The 23,157-nt window shown below is 34.8% G+C and overlaps 3 protein-coding genes across 9 annotated transcripts; 2 read left to right on the top strand and 1 right to left on the bottom strand.

The window, feature by feature from the left end:
- Window positions 1-175: 175 nt before the first annotated feature.
- Window positions 176-1,762, bottom strand: LOC106669583 (WD repeat domain-containing protein 83-like). Its single transcript, XM_014399155.2, has 5 exons — window positions 1,564-1,762; window positions 1,124-1,259; window positions 732-1,066; window positions 568-676; window positions 176-510 (listed from the first exon to the last, which is right to left on the bottom strand). Exons 1-5 carry the CDS (start codon window positions 1,628-1,630, stop codon window positions 234-236), a joined length of 924 nt encoding a protein of 307 aa, XP_014254641.1. The 5' UTR covers window positions 1,631-1,762; the 3' UTR covers window positions 176-233.
- Window positions 1,763-3,821: 2,059 nt separating this feature from the next.
- On the top strand, window positions 3,822-10,267 carry LOC106669575 (SH3 domain-containing protein 19). Of its 2 annotated transcripts, XM_014399140.2 has the most exons (8): window positions 3,822-4,100; window positions 4,182-4,260; window positions 7,875-7,977; window positions 8,169-8,368; window positions 8,429-8,816; window positions 9,163-9,231; window positions 9,291-9,485; window positions 9,545-10,267. In XM_014399140.2, exons 1-8 carry the CDS (start codon window positions 4,082-4,084, stop codon window positions 9,665-9,667), a joined length of 1,176 nt encoding a protein of 391 aa, XP_014254626.1. In that variant the 5' UTR covers window positions 3,822-4,081; the 3' UTR covers window positions 9,668-10,267. The 2 variants fall into 2 exon arrangements, with proteins under 2 accessions (XP_014254626.1, XP_014254627.1); XM_014399141.2 differs by lacking the exons at window positions 3,822-4,100; window positions 4,182-4,260 and adding an exon at window positions 4,388-4,490.
- A 660-nt stretch (window positions 10,268-10,927) lies between these two features.
- LOC106669569 (protein SON) lies at window positions 10,928-22,646 on the top strand. Of its 6 annotated transcripts, XR_002910604.1 has the most exons (14): window positions 10,928-11,651; window positions 15,135-15,284; window positions 16,299-16,341; window positions 16,414-16,971; window positions 17,041-17,198; window positions 17,272-17,417; window positions 17,486-17,594; window positions 18,042-18,232; window positions 18,300-18,410; window positions 18,474-18,590; window positions 20,290-20,329; window positions 21,759-21,906; window positions 21,975-22,082; window positions 22,313-22,561. XR_002910604.1 is itself a non-coding variant. In XM_014399127.2 (13 exons), the coding sequence occupies exons 1-13, from the start codon at window positions 11,195-11,197 to the stop codon at window positions 22,546-22,548; spliced, it is 2,529 nt and encodes an 842-aa protein (XP_014254613.1). In that variant the 5' UTR covers window positions 10,928-11,194; the 3' UTR covers window positions 22,549-22,646. The 6 variants fall into 6 exon arrangements, 3 of the variants coding, with proteins under 3 accessions (XP_014254613.1, XP_014254614.1, XP_014254611.1); XR_001340946.2 differs by lacking the exon at window positions 22,313-22,561 and having other exon boundaries at window positions 18,477-18,590; window positions 20,230-20,329; XR_002910605.1 differs by lacking the exon at window positions 22,313-22,561 and having other exon boundaries at window positions 20,230-20,329.
- The last annotated feature ends 511 nt before the right edge of the window (window positions 22,647-23,157 follow it).

Raw genomic sequence — 23,157 nt, 5'->3', positions numbered from 1 at the left:
ATTTTTGTATGTAAATGGACTGGGGTGGATGAAATATTTTAGTGAAAATTGGGATAAAATTTAATATAATGTATAAAATAAACGCATATTTCGTTTTGACCAGATTTCAATTTTACACACCCTAAATGATTAACAAGGTAATAAAAATAATATTTTTATAAGACAAAGAGGCCAGTAAAGATATTAATTTACTTTTATTTACAATATCGTACGAATATATACACAAATGAATATTAAGCTTCTACCTCCGGTTCGTCTTGTAAGTCCATCTCTTCGATGCCCCAGAGGTGAATCTCGTTTTTGGTGGCAGTCATCAGGTAGTCACCGGTCGGATGAGGGTGGAGTGAGTGGACGACCTCGCCTGATGAGTGGACCAACTTGTGCGACACCTTGCTGCCAATCAGGTCCCAACAATAGACGCATCCATCTGTCGAGCCGGACAGGATGTTCCTGTCCTTCCTGTCGACACTGCTTTCAATGCAGAAATCACCCGTCGTGTGACCCGAGTACCTGATTAAAACAGTCACGTGATTTTAAATTTATAATGAATTATTACTGATTGTTTACTCATTGAGAAGTTCGCCACTTGTTTTATCGAAGAGCCAAATTATTCCATTTGCCGTGCTTGCAATGAAACACTGACCATCTCTCGTCAAGTTCAAGCTTACTATTGGTTCTGAAAACGTTTTTCATAAAAATAAAAAAATAATAATATATATTTTTAAACAGACCTCCAATATAGTCTACAGAAAGCACACCACTTCTAATATCATAGCAGCGTATTTTGCTGTCGAGTGAACCTGTCACAATTTCATGGTCTGTTACTATAATGGCGCTGATCGAATCCTTTGCTTCTTTCAGAACCTGGATCGGTTGAAAGTTGAAAGCCCTTATGTCCCATATCATCACCGTGTTGTCGAGCGAACCTGAAAATGCCAGGTTGGACTCCTCGTTGAACTTGACGCAGGTCACATTGCCCGAATGGACACGAAGTCGCCTCAATGGCTTGCCAGACGACACGTCCCAAAGAATTACAGTTTTGTCGACACCTCCCGATAAAATCTGGCTGAATTTTTAATTATATATATATATATATATTTTTTTTTTTAAAGCTATTGTTTACCTGCTATCGCTTGAAGCACAAGCATCTAACACCTCATTTCCATGTCCACAGTACGACTTAAGAAACAACTTTCGGTGTGGATTCCATAATTTGACTGTCTTATCAGAGCCGCTCGTCACGCAATAAACTCCATCCACTGTATCAGATAAAATGGTCAAAAATATTGACACTGTACTAGATTTTTTGGGTTTTGACCATCAGAACTGGATATCATCGTTATTATTACGTTTTCAGAAGAAAATATGAAAATAAGAATTGGTGACTGGTAGATGTCAAAACATACGTAGTCGCTAGTTAATCGCTTCTTCCTTTAAGCCATGTAAATTCATATTTATTATTAAATTAAGCATCTTACCTTTATTGTCAAATTGAACTTCAAATATTTTTTTTAAATAATAATTAAAAATTGACTTTTTTTTCCTATCACATTAGGTACATACCGTTGAACCTCACTTTACGAATAGCGCCCTGCTTGCAGTTTATGGTCGCCAAGCATTTGTAATCCATTGCTTAAGAACTTCATACAACTTGAAATAAGTCAGTAATATTTCGTTAATAAAAATATTCACATAATTATTTCCTTTTTAATTGGAAAAATTTTAAGATTTGTCGAGAGGTCAGGTTTTGTTTACAGTACTGTTATCCACCATGCTCTGTCAATATGAAGGTTATGGTGTTATTTATATACAAAAATAAATATATAAATAATAACATTTTTCTTGGAAATTCTAGATATTAAATGTTTTATATTGTTAAAAATGTTACAATCAATATTTTCTGTCTGTTTAAATTATAAAACTATTTATTGCTTGGTAAAGAATAAAATCCTTTTTTTTTTGGTATGGCTGTGGTTGATTTAGTTTACTACTATTATAAACTTTTTGTTTTAATCAATGGGTTTTTTTATTGTTTAAATGAGCAATTGAAATGGGTATTTCTAGGGATTCGGAAAGTTTAATCAATATATCATTTTGTAAATAATTGTAAAAGAGGGTTTTTTTTCTGTCTGCACCACTCTGATGCATGTGCCTTCAGGTGGCAGTGCCCTGTCAGGATTCGAACCACAATACTACTTCAGTAACAGTCACGGTCACCCTTCAGTAATTATTTGTAAGTCTTGCGGATGGTCTTTCGATGAATCTCTTCGAGTGCCTCATGCCTGTGGTATTATTATACCAAACTTTAGACTCATTAAGGATCCATTTTAAGATGTATGATTTTTTGTGGCAAGATGCTAGGCAACAGAAGGGTTCAGAACCTAGAGAGCCCGTGTTGGCTCTCTTTTTGGCTTACATGTCAACATTTCATTGCATGTCTGCCCTGATTGCAAGGGCCTATTGTATTATTAATGAATTTATAAAATCAATAAAAACGAGAGTAAAGGTACACTTGCCTAAATCAAACAAATTTTCGGAATTTAAGGACCATCTAAAAGAAACAAAACATAATTTCAATTCAAATTTAAATACAAGAGTGTTACATAGTTTCAACAAAGGGAGAGAACTAGATTGGTTTGAGAAATTTGAAATTAAAAAATATAAAATTGAACATGGAGATAAATGCATTAATAATATAATAGATTTTGATCTACCTCCCATTTTAAATATGTACATAAATAATATTAAACGGCCAAATAATTAAATTAATTATTTTAAATGTTATTATTTTTATAATAATTTAATAATATTAAGTATTTACCATTATAATATTTACTTGTGTTATAATTCACGCTTTTCGCACGTTCAAATTGAGCGCCATTAAAAAACCAGCTTCTCATTGGAACGTCGCGTTGGCGGGGGTATCGGCGGGTTCACTTTTGCAATTCATGTCGAGAGACGTGGTTGTAGAAATCCTTCAANCGTTCTTCCAGATTTGGAGCCGTTTTTGTAGGAATTTGCCTTTAGCTGTGCTCTTTGGCCCGTTCTTCCAGATTTGGAGCCGTTTTTGTAGGAATTTGCCTTTAGCTGTGCTCTTTGGCCCGTTCTTCCAGTTGTGGAATCAGTACCTTGTACTTTTTAGTAAAGTTGTGTTGTGACCACCTGCAGTTACCACCATTTCTGCAGACAGGGTGGAACAACGCCGCACATAAGCAGGGGCACATGCTCGCCGACTTCATCTTCACTAATTACAGCAGGGGAGGCTCGTCGACTTGACAAGCTCTCACTATCAAGTTAACCTGGACAAGCAGACTGCACCAGTTCAACAGCAAGGGCACTCGCAGCATCAGCCTCGACCTCTGCCAATGGCTCAACACCAGTCCTTTCAGGGCCACCAAAACTCTCGGTTAGTTGTGGAGTTGTGACATTGGCATTACTTAATATGGCATCATTCTGCATCTCCTAGTCCTCCCTCATTGTCTATTTACATGGCCTATCCTTGCAGATGGTTGCCCATTTATGAGCCTGGGAGCAGCTGTCTGGCTTCTTGGATTAAAAATGTAGCTGGCTTATGCTAATGGCTCAAGGACACTGAAGCAATATTGCCTTTGGATACCCTGCTGGTCCAACACTGGGCACTGACCCATGTAACGTTGGCCCCCCTCCACAATTCGCGTTAGTTTTGTTTAACGTATTTCTATTTATTTGTTTGTTAATAGGCAATGTTTTCATTTATGTGTTTGAATTTTTTGTTTTGCAGTTACAATTAAAGTCATTTATGGGTTTGTTTGTTTCTATTGGTAATGTTGGGCGGTGGTTAAAAAAAAGAAAAAACAGTTCCCGGAACTCCTGGACTACTTCGGAGTTCAGAGCCCTTCGACGGGCGACTCACTCTTAATTATGAAATAGTCTATCCTTGAAATAGGAGAAAAGAGGAACATTTCGGGGTCGGCCGTCGGCTCCTGGCCGGATTTTGCGCAAAAGGCTCGCCGAGATTTAAAAAAAAAAAAAAAAAAGCGGGGCGACACTTGACAACAAACACGTCGTTGTCTGCCTACTGCCAGTTATCATCACAACGGTCATGGCATCACACGGCACAGGTTCGTACATCCCACCCGAGAACAAAATCCTATTTGGAAAACTCCTCAAAATTATTCCATTTTTCAATTTTACAACGGCAGGGCTGAAGGTGCCGACGCGGCCAGCGCCAGGGCTCCCGAATAACAGGAAATCAGGAAGGAACTTGGAGACCGAGGAGTGGTAACGTACATTTCCAATCCTTACATTCTTCAGACACCCTTTAACAATTTATTCCCTACAGATGTTGACACATCAAGCCTGTTTATTACAAAACAACAATAGTATTTGTTATAAAAAAAAGTCATTTTGGTTTATCTAAGTACAAATTTTAAAGTTGTCAATTTTGTTCGAAAGCTTTTCAGGCGAACAATGTGGCTCAAGTTTTGCACCCCTGTGGAGTATACCAATCGGTCAGCTTAAACATCATATATTAGATTAAATCACATTCAAGATAATGAGTTCCATATGTTATCAGTCTTGATAAGAGTTATCAGTCATATTTTTCTATTCCAAAAACCTTATAGTCACACAATCGACCTTAACTCGTTTAAAATACTGTATCAGTTGTGTTTATTTTCAACCACGGATTACTTTACAAAATGTACAAGCCTTAAATTTGTGTTGCTTATAGTAAAAGTTGATTTATTTTTGACCCGACTAAACATGTAGTTGGTTTGCCGAGCTCTGATCGTACAATTCAATTAACAAATAGTCATGTCCGCTGACGAAAGCTTCACATACCTTGAAAGTTTTTTGTAATAGAAGTTTGATCGGCTCTTATCATTGTCTTAGGGTTTGTCATCTTTTCCGAACAATCACACACATAGCCGAAAAGTTTTTTGTAGTTGGACCGGCTTTGATCTCACAAGTCTGTCTTATCTCACTTATTGCAATGCCTGTTGTTCAAAGCTTCTTGTCTCTTGAATGTCTTCTTTCAAATTGGCCATGTCTTACAGTTTTGTCATGGCCAATGAACAAAAACTTCTAACCTTTTAAAAGCTCATGCAAGCACTTTTACCAGCGCTGATCCTACATATCAACCATGTCTTAGGGCTTTATCATATCCATTTAAAAAAAGCTCACCTATTAAAAGCTCTTTGTAAGTATTTCAAGTTTGATCAGCTCTGATTTTACAAATCTTAGTTTTGTCATGGCTGACAAACAAAAGCTTGTCACAAATTAAAAGCTGTTTGCAATTTGATGATTTGAAAGAATGTTTTTCTTGATTTAGGCCAAAATGATCAGCAATGATCTTTCAATGCCCAAGCCTCAAAAGGAAAAAAAATATTTTCTTCTGTAATCTTTTAGTATGGCCTGGTAGTGAATTTAAATTCCAAAGAGTGGATATTTTCAATTTAAGTTGGTTTCTCCCACGATTTCAATGCTTTTCAGACATGCTGCGTCCTTTTAACAATATTTTACGATTCATCTGAGTGAAAGTACAAAGTCTACCTAGCCCAGAGTTAACTAATATAATACCAAAAAAATGACAGAAAAGATTTTTCCTATAGTCTAAACACCCAGGAAATACCCAACTTCTCAAAAATTGTCTTCCTTCAATGATTAAACCACCATGAAATATTCAACTGATCCAAACAACAAAAAAGAAGACCGTGTTGATAGGTAGACCAGGCTAATTATACAAATTCCCAAGGCTATTATTTTGTTTCCGACAAACTCACATGGTTGACGATCAATTAACTTAATTTATGCCCTAATATTTAAACATATTTTACATACTTTCAAATTTATTTTTGTATTGCCCCTTTTATTTACATTATACATGCTTTTGTAATCTTTAGACGCTGAATTATGTTGTGAGGTAGTTTAGCTTTGCTGACCTTTGAACATTTGTGTCTCAGCATGTTTGTTTTCCTCTGACTCAATTCGATAAAATTTGTTTAAAGTTAACCGATGCCCAGGGCAATCTAAAAATCTTAAATAAACCAGTGGTTTAAAAGTTTGTTTACTTTTTCTTGTGACTGAGAAGGATTTAGTTACTTCTAGACCAGGGTTTGTAGGTGTATTGTTTGTTTCAATTGATTATTCTTTTTATGTAAGGTTGAGATAAAGCGGGCCACGAGCTGAAGGTCGTGGGTTCTAATCCCGCTTGCGACACTTAACTGTTTCATTGTCACCATCAAAAAGAATAATCAATTGAAATAAGTAATTTGGTTAATTAGACCTCTAAACATAAGTGAATTGTTATTATTTGTGTTTGTTTTTTGCTTTGGAAGCTTTGAGGGCTAAGCCAGTCTCAATTTTGTAATTACTTCTATAAAAGCAAACATAACCCACAGATATCCCAAGTTAGTTATTCTTGAATTCATAGTAAAATTTATCCTATGCTAAATTTTGGGAGTGTTTACATCAGAATTTTTTCCCTCTTGTGTGCTCATTTTCACCCATATAAATATTCAGTTTTAATTAATCTGATAAGCAGCTTAAGAGGCCATAAGATGCCATATTAAAAGAACAAACGTGTTTATTTACCATTTATAAATTATTTCGCAGTTTAAAAAGAAATGCAATTAAAACTGTACACTGAATTGAACTGGTTTTTATGTGATGTTCGTACATAGATTGATTACCTATTATCCTGGCTTGCTTAGTTAACTAATTAAAATTATATAACAGATTAGATTATGCCTATGAATCGTCGAAAATCAATTAACAGCTTCAGACCATCCTGGATCTGTATAGTAGTATCTGTAAAGCAGATCTGCTGTTTTAAATTATTACAATAAAAAATAAGGGTTCCAGTATGATCAGAAACAAACTGCTGGCAATGTTAATAATACTTTAAAAAAATTAAATTAATGGTTCTTTTCTGTTTCACTATATCAACTTCTATTATCAAATAAATCTGTCTTGTATGTTTTAGTGGTGTACTTGTGTGAAAGAGTGAAATTGTTGCATTCTTATTTGATCAATTAATGGCCAGTGTCCCAGTTTTTGATAGCTGTAGTTGAATTTTGGCTTTGTTTTTTTGATAGAGTATGACAGTTACATCAGGAAAACATTTATATTTTTAGCTTTCAAGATGTTTGCTTAGATGAAAAAAATAGAAAAAAAAGTGAAAGCATGAACAAATTGGTATGAGTGTTTTATACCTAAGCAAATAAGAGAGACTGAATGTGCGGGTGAGTAATTAAAGTAATTAAGTGGATGAGGCATCTGTTTCTCTGTGAGTTGGTAGCTGAGTTATTAAGTGAATGAGTGAGTGGGTGAATTAGTAAGTAAACAAGTGAGTGACTAGATAAATCATTAGTAAAGTAAATGAGTGAGTAGGTGAGTTAGTAGTAAAATGAATGAGCGAGTAGATGAGCTAGTAGTGAAATGAATGGTGAGTAGTTGAGTTAGCAGTGAATGAATGAATGAGTTGGTGAGCTAGTAGTGATGTGAATGAATGACTAGGTGATTGGTAGTGAAGTGAATGAGTGAGAAGATGATTAGTAGTGAAGTAAATGAGTGAGTAGGTGATTAATAGTGAAGTGAATAGTGAGTTCATAAGTAAATAAGTGAGTGTCTATATTAATTAGTACTAAAGTGAATAAGTGAGTAGGTGATTAGTAGTAAAGTGAACGAGTGAGTAGTTGAGTTAGTAGTGAAGAGAATGAATGTGGTGATTAATAGTAAAGTGAATGAGTTAGTAGGTGAGTTTTTAAGTGAATGAGTGAGTAGATAAATTAGTAGCGAAGTGAATGAGATTAGGTGAGTTGGTATGTGAACGTGTGTATTCAAACTTCTTTTTTTCAAAATGGGTTTGTTAAATTTGCAAACAACTATTTCAGCGTGGACCCATTTAGCCCAGTCAAGCAGAAAACGAGCGCAAAATCTGACAAGAAAGTCCCACCACCTCGTCCTCCGCCGCCGAAACTTCAACAACAAATCCAGGTAAAAAAAATTTTATCAAATCCAAAAGTGTGAAAGCAAAAAGAAAGAGAATAAATTTAAAACAGTTGCTTAAATATTTTGTTTTTTATTCTTAGAACATGATTACCCACAATTGAGCTATCAAATATTTATCAAATTTCAGAAATGGTCAGTGTAAAACGTCAATTAATAGTTCATGTATTAATTTATAGACAAGTAGGAGTATTTTTGGCACAAGTAAAAAGAAACAACAGAAAGTCGCAGCAACTGCAGTAGTCAAGCCGATGCCGCCACCTCCTGTAACAATACCGACTGGAACTCTAATAGATTTGCAGTCACCACCAAGTAGCCCGTTGTTTGAAAATAAATTGAAAAACAGTCTTTCTTTTAGTAAAAACACAATCACAAAAACGTTAGTTTTGTGTTTGAGTTAAAAAAATCATAATATTTAATAATTTGGTTTTTGTGTTAGGTCACAACCGGAAAGTGGTTTTGAAGATGATTTCAACTCTCTCATATCATCATCGGCGACCAGCCCAAGCAACGATCCGTGGTCGAACAGTTCGGACTTATCTCCATCACCAACTAACTTCCAGAATCAGCTGAAGCCAAAATCCAAGCCAATCAATATGTCCAAACCAACCATAATTTGTGTTCTGACGGACAAAGGCAAACCGATGAGGCCACCTCCGCCTAAGGCTTGCTTCGGTTCGAGGGAAGATTTAAAAATATACACAGAGAAAGAAGGCTCTCCACCTATGCCGTCATGCCCTCCGCCGCCACCGCCTCCAGAAGTCCTTGGAGTGCTTCTCAACGGTCCCAAAGTCCCACCAAGGCCCTCTGGAACAAGTGCAATCAAGGTTACTTTCATAATTACATTTTATGTTTGCGTCAGTTTATGCATTACGTTTTTCACATAAACTGAGATTATTACTTAGTTTTTATAAAAACAATTTTCTCATGTAAATCAACTATTTGACCTTCCCAAATCATCATGATCCACCTGTACTTAAATTTTGACCACCAAAACACTTTGCATCTCTTGAAATTTGTACTGAGTCTTGATTATCAAGTTTTTAGTCCATTTTGTTGCTTGTTTAGAGAACAGGCAGTACAATTAGTAAAGAGTTCGCAAAAAAAATTTTGTTTACTTTAGTTAAGTAAAAACTTGTTCTTTTGGTTTTATATATTATTTTTATTTTGCAGGACGAGGAGCCATATTGTGTAGCTTTATATGACTTTGCATCAACCCATCCTGATGATTTACCATTTAAAGTAGGCTTTGATAATTTTTTTTTTTTTTAATGTTTGAATTATGTTGTTTTTAATAAAAGGCAGGAGACAAGATAGTTTTGACGGAGCAGGTAAGCGAGGAATGGCTCAAGGGCAAGCTTGATGGCAAAGAGGGCATCTTCCCCAAGAGCTATGTTGACGTGATCGTCCCAGTTGACAATTACACAAAAGGAAAAATGAAAGTCATAGCCGTATTTCCATTCAAGGCAGAAACGTGGGATGACCTAGAGTTGAATGTAATAATTTGACAAAGCACACTTCATCAGACATTTCAATTAAATGATTTTATTTCCAGGAAGGGGATAAAGTGGATGTTATAAAATGGATCAATGATGACTGGCTGTACGGTGAGTCCGAAGGAAAGAGGGGACAGTTTCCATTCTGTTTCGTACAAGACATAACTGATTTTGAAGATTGATGGTTTCCTTTCAATCTATACTCTTTTAAATTTGTGATTAAGCAGTAAGCACGTCTTTCTGTTCAAAGCCAATGGCCTGTCCAACGAATACGCACTATTTACCTCTTTATTTATATATTCTTTTTTTTTTTTAAATAAGGCTAACCAAAATTTTGCAATAAATAAATAACAATGTACTTAAGAGGACCAATTTTTGTAAATAAAAAGCTTTAATTATTACATAAACTCAATGCTATTGTTTGTTTTTTTTCTATATGTATGTGATAACATTTTTCTTGCTTTTCAATATGAAAAGTGAATTGTGTATTAGTAAAAACAACATTCAAAACCACTGGATGGAAGATCTATTTTTTATACTAAGCATGTGTGATGTGTGGAAATTTGAAATAAAACATTTTGTAATTAATAAATATATGTATATGCAATTTAAGGGAAAAAAGTACTGCGTTCTTAGTTTGTATTTTTGTAAGCAGAAGAAATGCCCTATTTAATAGTTTTGCATTATTGTTTTTCATTTATATAATAAATGTATTGTTATCATGTATTCTAAAAATCAAAATCTGTATATTTGTTACCATTATATTTGATATTAATATTTTACATAGGTTTTTTATTATTACACCTCTTTAACTTTTACCATGACATTTTATTTATTGATTTAATTGTCTTTTAATTATTCTGAAGCACAGTGGCTTGCTCAAATTTTGATGAAAAATTTGTTCAACAAAGAGTAATTATAAAAACAGAACATGATTCGACAAATGTTGGTGGCGAATCAGTCATGAGGCTTAACATGATTGATGTCGTCAGGTGGCCTTGGGGTAGTTTTTAATTTAGTTTTTTCTTGTTACACAAGGTAAGTTTTTTTTAACAGTTAATTAAATTTAGTATTGACATTATTAATTAAACTTTTTTTTTCACTAAGATGTAATTTTAAAAACAGAACATGATTCGACAAATGTTGGAGAACCAATCATGAGGCTTAAGATGATTGATGACGTCAGGTGGCCTTAAGGGAAGTTTTTTATTTATTATTTTTCTTGTTCCGCAAGGTAAGTTTTTTTAAGTGTTAATCAAATTTTTTGTATTAACATTAATTAAACTTATGAAATTTTTTTTCAATAAGGTGTAATTTTAAAAAACAGAACATGATTTGACAATTGTTAATGGTGAATCAATCATGAAGCATATCAAGATTGATGACGCCGTAGTTCGATATTGGTCGAAAGCAGGTGGCGCTCGTGGTTGTTTATTTAGTAAGCTGATTCTTAAAAACAAAATGGACGCTGGCAGCGGACGTCGGCCTGTTTGTTTTCCGATTTTAACCCGTGAGAGTGAGACTGATGTCGATTGACTTACACCCCAAGCCGAGTAAACTATAAATATAATTTGTTATTAATTCATACCAGTCATAATTTGTTGATATTAATTCTATAACGCGCAACCCGACTATTCGTGTAAGTCGGTTCAGAATTCAGATGCCGTCGTTTTAATCAGACCGATAAAAAAATACATATTCGATGTGAAATGACCGAAGTGAGCAAGACGTCGGACGAGATCCTCAACGAGCTTTTCGATTCGATCAACGTCCTGCAGAAAGCTGAATCGGACACGGACGATACGACCGCAGAGAAGAGGACGAAGAGGAAGTCGAAGAGGCGTCGCAGAGAAGAAGACAAGGACGGTAAGAAGTCCAAGAGGAGAAAAAAACACAAGCACAAGAAGTCCAAGTCCAAGGAGAAAAAGAGAGACAAAGACAAGAAAAAGCAGAAGAAGGAAAAAGACGATAAACGGCCTTGTGATGAGAGCCGAGACCAGTCACCACCCGATGAAGCCCGGCCTGTCGACGAGATTCCCCTGCCGCCGGCTGCCAGCCCGAAAAAAGACGACAAAGCGGAACTCGACGCGGCCAAATTTGAAGACTCGGAATATCGTTCTGAAAACCGGGATCAGAACACTGCCAAATCGCTCATCAACTCGACTGGTAAGAAATCCAACTTTCTCTTTATCACTCAGCTATATTTTACAATGTCAGGCCTCATCGGTGTAAAAGTTTAATTGGATTTGGTCATATTAATCGACCATGTCTTACGGTTTTCTTTTGACCACTGAACAAACATAGCTGAAAAGCTGTTTGCAAGTATTTGTAGTTTGATAAGTTTTGATCGTACATTTCAGCCGTGTCTTAACGTATTGTCTAATACTTGAAAGCTTTTTGTAAGTATTAGAAGTTAGAACTTTGGCCCTTATTATCGTACAGTTTTGTCATGTCCAATGACCAAAGCTTCTCATCTCTTAAAAGCTCTTTGCGAGCAGTGGAAGTTTGATCTGCTCTGATCTTACAAATCAGCTGTCTTACAGTTTTGTCATGCCCGATAACCAAAGCTTCTCATCATTTAAAAGCTCTTTGCAAGTAGTTGAAGTTTGATCGCTCTGATCTTACAAATCAGTCATGTCTTAGGGTTTTATCATGCCCAATAAAAAAAACCATGCATTTTTCTAAAGCTGTTTGCAGTTTGATCACCTCTGATTTGACAAGCAGGCCATGTCTTGTTCTGTTAAAATATTTTTCGTTGATTTAGGCCAAAGTGATCAGAGATGATCTTATCACTGCACAAGCCTCAAAAGGAACAAATTTATTTTCGTTCTTTCTTCTGTAATCTTTTTGTATGGCCTGGGATGAATCTGAATAACTAAAGAGGTGTATATTTTCAATTTACGTTGGTTTCTCCTGCGAATGATGTGCTATTTTAAGATTCTTCTGAGAGAAAGTACAAGGTCCACCTAGCCCAGAATGAACAAATATAATACCACAAAAATCACAGAAAAGATTTTCCCAGCAGACTCAACACCCAGGAAATACCCAACGTCTTAAAAATTGTCTTCCTTCAATGATTATCCTAAAATATTTAACTGACCCAAATAATAAAAAAGAAGACAGTGTTGTTAGGTAGACCAGGCTAATTATACAAATTCCCAAGGCTATTATTTTGTTTCCGACAAACTCACTCAAGGGGCACTATGGCAATGAGGAGGCGGACAGCCTGGCCAAGGAAGGTTCAAATACTGAGTTCGTCGGACCACAACCGGTATTACCCCACTCTTTAAGCACAGCAAAAGAGAGTATAGGTAGCTGGGGCATGAAACAATTCCTTAAGGAATGGAATATGTCCCCAGGATGCAGACAATCGAAGGAGTTTCTGAAGGAAATCAAACCTAAAGAATCGAAATGGCTATTCTCTAACTCTAGGAGGGGAATAAGGAGGCTGATAGGTATCCTAACGGGCCATTGCCCCTTGAGAAGACACCTCTTCATAATGGGTACTCTACCAGACCCCTTCTGCCGCTTCTGCGAAACAAAAGAAGAAACGGCCCGACACTACCTCGCAGAATGCGATAGGTATGCTAGGGAAAGATTTAATACTTTCGAAGGAGAGGACATAATCAAAACACTCCCCAGGATAAAATGGTCCACAACCCTGGGGTTTGTGAATAGGTCCAATAGGTTTATACAGGACTCGTGAGCCGACCAGGTCCCGGACCTTCTAGGGATGGGGTACGGGCCTACTCAGGCTTTTAACCCCTCGGGTCCTGGTCGCCCGCCCTGTGTAATATATATAATATATATAGGTAGACCAGGATTATAAACGACTAAATATTCCCAAGGCTATTATATTGGCTCGCACAAAGTCACATGGTTGATGATCATATGATCATCTTACAGTTCTGTCATGTCTATTGAACAAACCCACAGATAAGCTGAAAAACTCTTTTTATTTGCTTGTCTGGGTTTGATCTTACAAGTGGGTTTTTTTCTCATTTATTGTCATGTCTGCTGACCAAAGCTTCTCCTCTCTTGAAAGAGTTTTGTTATTATTTATAATTAACTCAGCTTTGATCTTACAATTTGGGCTTGTCTTTTTGTATCATCATGTCCAATGAACAATGCATTTGATATTTTGAAGGGTTTTTAGGTATTTACAGTTTAACTGACTCTGATCTTACGATTCATTGATGGCTTAGCATATTGCGAAGACCACTAAAAAAACAAGCTTTAAATGTCTGATGATACAAACATCTCATTTCTTAATAGCTCTTTTTGATCTACTTACTTACCCTTTGACCTACTCAACAAGTCTTCACGTTTTATAAAATTTGTAGCTCCAGTGATTTTTGTGTATTTTCGTTTTGTTGAAATGTTATCATTAATTGATCATGTCTGATCACCAGGTCAGTTTTCACCCCACTGTTTTTTTTAACTGTCAAAGAAAACGCCAAATCTCTTTTGTATTTAGCTTTGAGGCTCTGCTGCAATTTTTGTCATTTCTTCCATTTTACTCCCAGATCGTCTTTGTGCGGCTTATTGTTGTTGTAAGTCCTTTTACAAAGATTTTTTTTTTTTAAATTTAGCTTTAATCTAAAAAAGAAAGTTTATACTGATCAAATTAAAATTGCAAGAAAAAAAAATCCTGGGCTTTACTGAAAAGTAACATCCTGGGGAGTACTGAAACTGCTTACTCTATACATCCAATTTAGGCGTATGTATATTTTGCCTGGGAATTTGAACTGAACCCTGCAACAATAACAATAACTTAAAAAATTATTTACCTGAATGATGTGTTAAAAATTAAGGAAATTCTATGTAAACTTGTGTTTAGTTAGAATTAAAAAAACAAAAATAAAAATACCCTTGAAAGATTAGATTAGTGTTGATTAAAATTATTTGTTTGCTCGGTGTGAAAATTAAACAAACAATAGATAAGAATACCGTGTTGACTCACAGTTTATACTAATGTCACAGACGTTTTTTTTCTGTAGGGAAAAATATACAAAACCGTATTGACAAAGTGCGTAAGGTTGAATCTCGTTTAAACGTGGTAAAATTATTTTGTTCAAGATTATTTTCAGTTAAAATTTTCTTCAGTTTGAAAAGGTTTAATTTATTCAATTTGCCTCATTGTTATCTATAACAAACGGTTGATTTTAAATTTTTTTTACAGCGTTTATCAATTTATTCGAGTTTTCTAGTTAAGCATGGTGTACAAATGAAAGATTTTTTTTATTTAATTAGTTTTGTTGTAAAAGGAAGTCTGTTGACGCCTAGCCAATTATGTAAAATCTAAATAGTTCTTAACCAACTTATTCTATAAAAAAAATAATATAAAATTAGATGCTTAATTTAATTACAGATTAGTAGTTACATTTATTAGATAATAATTAAACCAAAAAATAAATTATAAAATATTATGCTGAGGTCTGTGAAGTTGAACCTAGTAGTTTGATAGTTTGATATATATCAATATTTTTGATATATATATCAATAGTTTGATCATCTGCGATCATTATTGTTCTTATTTTCAATTGCATAATAAACTTACTCTGAGAAAAGTAAAAAGAGAAAAAAGAAATAATTTTTTAATGACTTTTACCAATATTTATACTGATACATGTCGATTTTCCCCCCCAGAAAAGCCTAAAATGTCAATTAAAATAACTAATCTGAAAAACAGCAACTTGCTCGAAATAGCTGAAGAGAGGGCCAAGCTAATAGCAGAAAAATCGGAAGAAGGTGAACTTAGTACGAGCGAAGAAGAGTCATCGGCAAAACATAAAAAAGGTAAATATTTGAATATTTATTTGTTTATTTCTGGGCTGAGCGATCAGGGTTAGTTCATTTCCTCTCAGAAAATAATAATAATAAACTGAAGGCAATTAAGAGAGAAGTTAAACAATGGCTGTTAGAGCAATCTTGGCACGTCTTAGAATAGGGCATTGCAGCTTACCCATGGATTTGCCAAAACTGTCAAAAATTTATCAACCAAGCACTTCCTAATGGAATGTTTTCACTTGAGACAGAGGAATTCAAGTGGTATGTTTGACAATATTTTTTTCAAGTGGTAGTCTTGGCAAAATCTTATCAGTTTGGCTGCCCTTTTAGATTCAGTTTTCTTTAATACTGTAATCCAGGAAATCCTAACACTAGAAGAACAGAGGAAATGTCTTGGTTCTATTCCTGTTGGTATAGGAACATTGTGCCTTCCATGGTAGTAATCTTGCTGACAGGGCTGCCAAATTAGACACACTGGCCGAGCCCCTGAGGAAGACTTCTTCTTGTAAGTCAAAGCAGCCTGTTTTAATATATGAGAATAGGGCATTGTCCGATTTTGCCAAAGTTATCAGAAATTAATATTAGTCAACATCCCAACAGAATGTTTTCACTTTGGGAAATACTCTCTTATTCTTGTCTAATATTATTTAAAGAATAAAGAACTGAATTTCCTAAGGCTGACCGATCTATCTAAAATCTAGTCGATTAGGTAAAAAATTGCAGTAAGCTAGACAGGCCTTGAAAGTGTGGTATAGTGGCACATTCCTTGTCTTCTACTTACAGTATTTTTTTTTTTTTAAATAAGTAAATTGTTTGATCGAGTATGGTGGACTGCCAGATGGTATCCCCCGTGCAAACTGTCTTACCTTGCCTTCTCTCCAGCCATTAGTTTTATGACCCATAAGAGTTGCAAGCCATTACAAAATTTATCTACCCAGTAAATATTTTAAATAATTTAGCATAAGCATATAAGGATAAATAATGAGATTTTACATTTTAATGTTTTTTCCCTTTTCTATTCAGTTTCCTCCAGTTTGGCAAGTCTGAAAAGCTCTGGAAGTTCTAGGTAGTATTTTTTATTGATTATTTGTATTAATTTAGTTATAATTTTATTTAAAGTATAACTTTTTTTAACAAGTGCTCATAGGGATAGTTTTGGTCATGAAAACAATGGAAAAGCAGAAAAAGATAGACGCCACAGTGAAAAATCAAATCACAAAGTCAGATCGAAAGAGTTGTCCAAAGAAGAGGTGTCTCCTAAAAAATCAAAAGATGAAAGTGAAAAGTCGACTGAAAGAGACCCCTCAAAAGACAAAAAATCAAGTCGAAAGCGTTCCCATTCCAAGGAGTCGAAAAGGAGTTCTCGCCCGAGGAGATCCAGGTCCCATTCTAGAGGTCATAAGCGTTCGAGGACAAAGAGCAAAACGCCGCCACGGGACAAGAAGCCTGAAGAAGCCAGACCGAAGGAAAAGGACAAGGAGAACCTTTACAAGGTTAAAGAAGATGAGAAAGAAGGCAGCTCGAAACACAGGTCCAGATCGAGAGATCGCAGGTCCAAATCTCACGAGAGGAAACGCTTCAGATCGAGGTCAAGGAGCAGGCGGAGGAAAAAAGACGAGAAACACAAATCCAGGGATCGATACCCTCGAAGGTCAAGATCGCCAAGAAAGAGTTCAAAATACCGAAGTGACGGGCGGTAATAATCTCTTTGTTTTCTATTATTTATTATTTTATTTTATATTAGTTTTATTTTATTTTATTTTAGAAGTAATAGTAAGGATGAATTTTTTATCGATAAATCCAAACTGTTAGAAATAGCTAGGAAAAACGCTTTGAATATGATGAAACAAGGTCAGGTCGGCACTGATTTGAACAAAGTCGCTGCAATCACAGCTGGTGGGAAAACCGTCGATGAGCTTACAGGTAACTTGTACAATATTAATTTTAAAGTAATAATTCAGTTTAAAAAAAAAAACTTTTTTAAATTTATTGACAGATTTTTGCAAGCTATTGAGCCAGAAAGAAGCTACAGGGCAGGAGTCTGTTAGTTCGGAAAGCTCGAGCGACAACGAGAATGAAAGGCCATTTCACCATCCTTTTCAGCTGAAAGAAAGACCAAACAATATCGTTATGAATATTAGAGTATGTTAAAAATAAATGTCAAATTTTTACGTTGAGTAACTTAATTAATATATTTATTTTGAATTCAGAATTGTGCTGCGTTGCCTGTTAAAAGTCATCAGGAAAAAACAACAGAACACGCACAACAGTTAAGACTGCAGTTCCCCGTTTCGAGCGGGCAACATCATAGAAAGACTGGTAATTGAATTATAATAGCATTTTATGCTTGTTATGCTCAAATCAAGAAAATATTAAAATGAAAAATAAAATTCTGGGACTTAAAATCCCCTTGAATTAAAAATTACGACTACAACACATTTATACAGATTCAAGTGCAATAAAGCTATAGAAAGTTTTCCATTTACAAAATTACATACACCAATTATTAATATAAAAAATTAATATATGTATTGGGTTGGAGGTTTTGAAAATTTGTTTTATTTTCATGCGCTGCTTTTTACATGCTTGTCATGTAAAAAAGTTAAATCTTAAATCTAATTTATGGATTATAATAAATATTTTTAACCGCACTATTTTCCCTGTATTAATTATTGGTGCCCGAAGGTAGTACTGGTTTCTCGAGAACCCTCCTTTTTTCCAAAGATCATCAGTACAGTAGTTACCAATAAAGGTAACATGTTTTAGAGAGTGAATGGGTACCAGTTGTTGGCTCGAAAGCCAGCGAAATGAAAGCGATAATGCCCCCGTCACCAAAACCCGAAACGGAACTCTTCCCCCTTTCAAAAGAGCCAGCCGTCGAAAATCCCACCATCTCATTCGCCAACATCCCTCTGCCGCCGTCCCTCCCACCAGCCGAGGACCAACCCCAAGTCCAGGTATGTAAGGAAACATAAGGAATTCATTGGGTAAAAATCGAAAAAAAGGTTGATTTCTAAATTTCAGAACAATTATGCTCTGGGCGCTGTCATATCCGAGAGGCTGGCGGCGATAAGGAAACAGCAGGAAGTGACCAACGCCCTCTTACCCTATCAACAAATAGACTTACTCAATAAGGTATTTTTTTTTTTAAACATTGAAATAAAATTTCAAATCTATTTTAATAAATTGTTTTAAAAGCAGGTGCAAATGTGGCCTGGGGCGGAGAATCAAGCAGGCTTATTCACAGGGAGCACAGGAGCAAGAGTTTTGTCCCAGGCAGAGCTAGCATCCGGACAACAAGCTTGGGCGAGAAAGGTTGGTCATAGGAGGAAGAGACATTTGGTTCTTTAATCTTAGAAGTCATTCTTTTATATACATCTTTATTTTTTCTTTCTTTCTTTTTTCATTTTAATCAAAAACTTAAATTGTAAAGAAAGCTTTTTCCATTGTTTTCTTTCTTAAAAAAAAAAAAAAATGTATTTTTGGCCAAATGAAAACGCAGAGGACAACCTTTTAATCTTTGCTTTTTTGGCAATCCAAAATATACTTAAATATCCTTAATAAGTACGATGGGGATAAAAAAGAAAGTGAAACTTGAAATTTAATCATTGCCGATCATTTTGGTCTGTCGAGACACACTGGAGATGACAAAATGCCAATTCTCTGATAGATCAACACAGAGAGGACGGTAGAGCAAAGTGATAGGTAACAACAAAATTTCATTTTTAAAAATATTTTATTTTTTATGAAAATAATTCAAAACAAAGGCAAAGAAAATTATGAGATTTTTCCATGTTGTCTGCGAGATGTGAAACCACAAATTTTTGTCATAAAAATCATACTTTTTATGGATAATTTAAGTATATTGTTATTAATAAAAAAAAAAACCTTACTGTTTAAAATCCTTGTCTTCATAAAAAATACAATCGGTAGATTCACAGACAAAAATATGAAGAAAAACAAGAAATTTAAGCGATATTCTTAACTAATTTAATTAATACATTTTTTTGATCATATTACAATACTACTGTTTGCTATTTTTGTGAAAGATCAATCTCATGGACGCCTAGAAGAGGGAAACGTAAGAAAGGTCCTATTAACAAAATTGTGCTCCTGGTAGCAGGCCATTTAAACTGGGAAAGAATGAGGTGTTAATAGTCTAATATTGCTACTGGTAGCCGTTCATTAATTAATCTTCTTTCTTTCATTTTAATCTCTAACGTATCTGCCTCCTGAATGTGTGTAAAATAATAACAATTTATTTATTTTTTATTTATTTTATTTAATTAATTTATTTTTTAACGAGGGTTCACAACAGCAGAGGTTATAAAAACCCTCGGAGTGCTGGTGTTTTTGAAAAAAAAAAGCCCATTTGTAAGTATGTCGGGTTTGAATGTAGGGCCGCTGGATTCGAACCCATGACCTTTATCTTACAGTGATGAACGCTGTGTCAATGCCTAAACCTTGCGGCCACCGATGCCCCCTAACAATTTAATTTAAAATTAAAGAATGTTTATAGAAAAAGTGTAATTTCACCCTATTTATTAAAACCATGCGTATTTCATTTGACTAACTATACAAACATTTCATTTGACAGCTTTATTATTTGTTTTTATTTATTTAAAAAAAAATTATTCTTACATTTCTATATTTCATATATTAACTATTTAGACTCTATTTACAACAATAAATAAAGTTTTCAATCCAGTTGTAACAAATTTTCAGGTCTCGGAGCAGTTAGGAATGCCCGTTTTTGCAAGATGAGCTATTCTTAACTGCTCCAAAACTTTTCTTTTTTTTTTAATAAAAAAAAAATTATTTAAACACGGACGATGGCCGTTTTCCTCCCAGGCACCTACGTTGAACGTACGGTTTCAATCTGGGTGCCTGGAAGCACGTCCAGGCGACGCCGCCAGCGTTCCTGGACACTGGGAGACCTGAAAATTTGTTGCAGGCGTCTAGAACAGGTTGCTCAAGGAAGTTTATCAACACGTTTGTGTCCGTTAATTGACAGGAATTGAAGGGCTGCCGGCTTGCAAGTGGTTGTCACCAAGGTAAAATAGCGTGTAATATATGAAATACTAAATAAATCAAAAGGCATAAAGTTACCTATCAACTGATATCGGACAGGTACAAAATATTCAATTTTCCTTAATTTTTGTGTAAAAATTAATTGTTTTCCATTTTAAACAACAATCAAGAGGAAATGCCTTTTAATTATATATAAAAAAAGAAAAGATTGAATAGTGAAATACATAAAAGGAAATTTATTTTATTTTTATTCATTTTATTTAGATAGGAACCTCTGTTAATTTCTTTCTTTCTAATTTTTGTTATGTTTACCAGGTATACTTCTTTTCAATACGTAAAATAGTTTTTTAACAATTGTTCTTTAGTCTTTATTACCAAAAAGATATGTGCACAATTGGTTGCGAGGAATCCATCCGAAACTCACTTTTTTAACACAAGTTGTTTTCACCTTCTCAATACCATTCCAGGGATCCTGGAACCTTTTCAGAAGTACAATGTACCGGGTATGCTCATTTTCCTCTTATTGTCATCTTGTAGAAGTCAAGCCATTTTAAACAGGCTATTTTCACACTGGCCAACAATTCTAGTCGACATACAGCTCATATAATTCCTAGTTCTAGAAAATTTTCAATCGGTGATGAATCTGATCCAAAGGGATAAAATTTCTTACATGAACAGATTACAATAAACGGTAGGGACTTCGATCTGTCATTAGAACGTTGACAATATCGCTAATGATAATTCTGCCCTAGGGATTTTTTGTGTTTTGCCCCTCATAAAAATATTTCTGTTAAAATCTCGCTAACATACTGACAGAATTTGTTTCAAACTTTCAAGATGTGATTAAATGGTCAGCTGTCAATCTGTCGAAACCTTGACAAAATCAGTATCGATAAACATCTGGGGTTAAAACATTTTCTTTAGTAAATCACACAATTCTATACCTATTTTCTTTAAAATCTCATAAACTTCTTTTAAAATACCTTAAACTTTTATCAATAGGATTTCAAAGAATTATGGATAATTTTGGTCACAATTTGGCCTTAAAATGTTTTGACTATTGAATTGTTTGTCATAAAATTACATTTGATGATAATTATAAGCAATTATATAAAAAGTATGTTGATTAATGGAGGTTTCTTGTTTTTCATTATTATTATTTATTGATTTTTTACTTAAAAATTACTCTTTGGGTTCATTATCTGTTCATATAATCATTAGTGCAATAATTAGTTTGATCAAATTAGCGGTTTTTTTTCTTTTTATACATATTAATTTGAACAATTATTGATTAATTTTTCCATTACTGTTTCAGAAGAAAAAAAAAAAAAAAAAAGGAAAACACCTTGCATATTATGATTAAAAACAAATTAGCGAAATAGAGTTAGACTTATTTTCCCCCTACTCCTGGGCTGTTCGTTTTCTGATTTTATCTTTTCTGGCGTTATTTAGGATCAGCTCATATCTGCGCAGCCCGTCTGCGGTGGGATGGGCATGTCGCTGTTGCAGAAGATGGGCTGGAGGCCGGGCGAGGGCTTGGGTAAGAACAACGAAGGTACGCTTGAGCCCCTGAAACTGCAGGTCAAGATGGACAAACGAGGCAAGTTTGTTTTAATGTTCATTTTTATGATGAGGTTACTTTTTCGTTTCTTTTTCCCCCACCCTTAGGGCTTGTCTGCGCTGAAGAACTGCCAAAGAAGCAGCGGGTGCTCCAGCCTCCCATCAAACCTCCAAATACCAAAAACGGCAACACTGGCAATGTCAAGTCAATTGAAGGTACACTTCGGTCTTCACATATTTATTTTAAATTGTTTTATGTTTAATTGCTCTTAATTGATTACTTGATATGATGATTGATATACTGGATGTTCTGTCTATGTTTCAACAAGCCTTGCAGAACATTTTTGCAATCATCGAATTTCAAATAATTAAGAATAAAGTTGTAAAATTTAATTATCAATAATAAAAAATATTGTATAGTTTAATGAACATTTATTTTTATGCAGGTAAACATCCTGTGTCTCTCTTAGTCGAGTACTGCACAAGGAGGCACTACCCGCCACCCGTGTTCACCGTCTGCTCCGAGGAAGGACCAGCGCACAAGAAAAATTTCATCTTCAAGGTGACCGTGAACGGCATCGACTACCTTCCGGCGTCGCCAAGCCCAAACAAGAAACAGGCGAAGAGCGAAGCGGCTTCCCTCTGCCTCAAAAAGCTCGGCCTCCTTCCGTTTGCTTCCTAATGTGATCCGAGTGTACAGTTTGTAAAAAACATTTTCTTTTTATTTTAATTATTTTTATTTTTAAAAAATGTAAACTTGATAAATTAGACAAACAAAAAGTAAATTATTTTTATGACCAAAGATTTATTCTTTAATACATGTGTAATTTATTAAAAATTAGTTGTCTTTATTCAATTTCAACCCATTTAAATAATAAACTAATTATATTTTTAAAAAATTAATTCTCTAACTCTTTGTCACAACTTTTAGGCCCAACTATTTTAAGCCATAATCCTTGTTATCTTCAGACGTATTCATTTTCATTTGACCTTGGTGCAGGTTCATCATTTGTTCACACTTCACTGACTTACAAGCCAACTGCCACCAATATTATTATTTGTTGAAGTGGGGAGGTTTGTTCAGGAATGAAGTATTTTAGAAAAACACCTTTTTCATTTTTTTACTGATGTTTCGGCCTTTTATTTGTGTCATCGAAGGTGCTCCTCACTACTTCAACAAATTAGAACAACTGGTTGCTAAAAAACACATTTTTATTATATTATTGTAGAAGCAACCTCGATTTTCCCCTTCCTGTACCAACTGGGCCTACTTTTGATTTTTTAAGCTTTA

Source organism: Cimex lectularius, unplaced genomic scaffold, assembly GCF_000648675.2.
Source record: "Cimex lectularius strain Harlan isolate CLEC.00 unplaced genomic scaffold, Clec_2.1 scaffold77, whole genome shotgun sequence".
NCBI lineage: Eukaryota > Metazoa > Arthropoda > Insecta > Hemiptera > Cimicidae > Cimex > Cimex lectularius.
Note: the sequence above shows the minus strand (reverse complement) of the source record. Positions and strands in the feature narration are given on the sequence as shown.

Coding starts and splice junctions, on each gene's coding strand:
- LOC106669583 (XM_014399155.2), bottom strand. CDS start 1,630: ATGGATTACAAATGCTTGGCGACCATAAACTGCAAGCAGGGCGCTATT. Junction 1,260..1,563: donor TCGTAAAGTGAGGTTCAACG/GTATGTACCTAA, acceptor TATCTGATACAG/TGGATGGAGTTTATTGCGTG. Junction 677..731: donor TTCTGTAGACTATATTGGAG/GTCTGTTTAAAA, acceptor AAACGTTTTCAG/AACCAATAGTAAGCTTGAAC.
- LOC106669575 (XM_014399140.2), top strand. Junction 8,817..9,162: donor CTGGAACAAGTGCAATCAAG/GTTACTTTCATA, acceptor TTTATTTTGCAG/GACGAGGAGCCATATTGTGT. Junction 9,232..9,290: donor CTGATGATTTACCATTTAAA/GTAGGCTTTGAT, acceptor TTTTAATAAAAG/GCAGGAGACAAGATAGTTTT.
- LOC106669569 (XM_014399125.2), top strand. CDS start 11,195: ATGACCGAAGTGAGCAAGACGTCGGACGAGATCCTCAACGAGCTTTTC. Junction 11,652..15,134: donor ATCGCTCATCAACTCGACTG/GTAAGAAATCCA, acceptor TTTCCCCCCCAG/AAAAGCCTAAAATGTCAATT. Junction 17,595..18,041: donor GCAACATCATAGAAAGACTG/GTAATTGAATTA, acceptor AACATGTTTTAG/AGAGTGAATGGGTACCAGTT.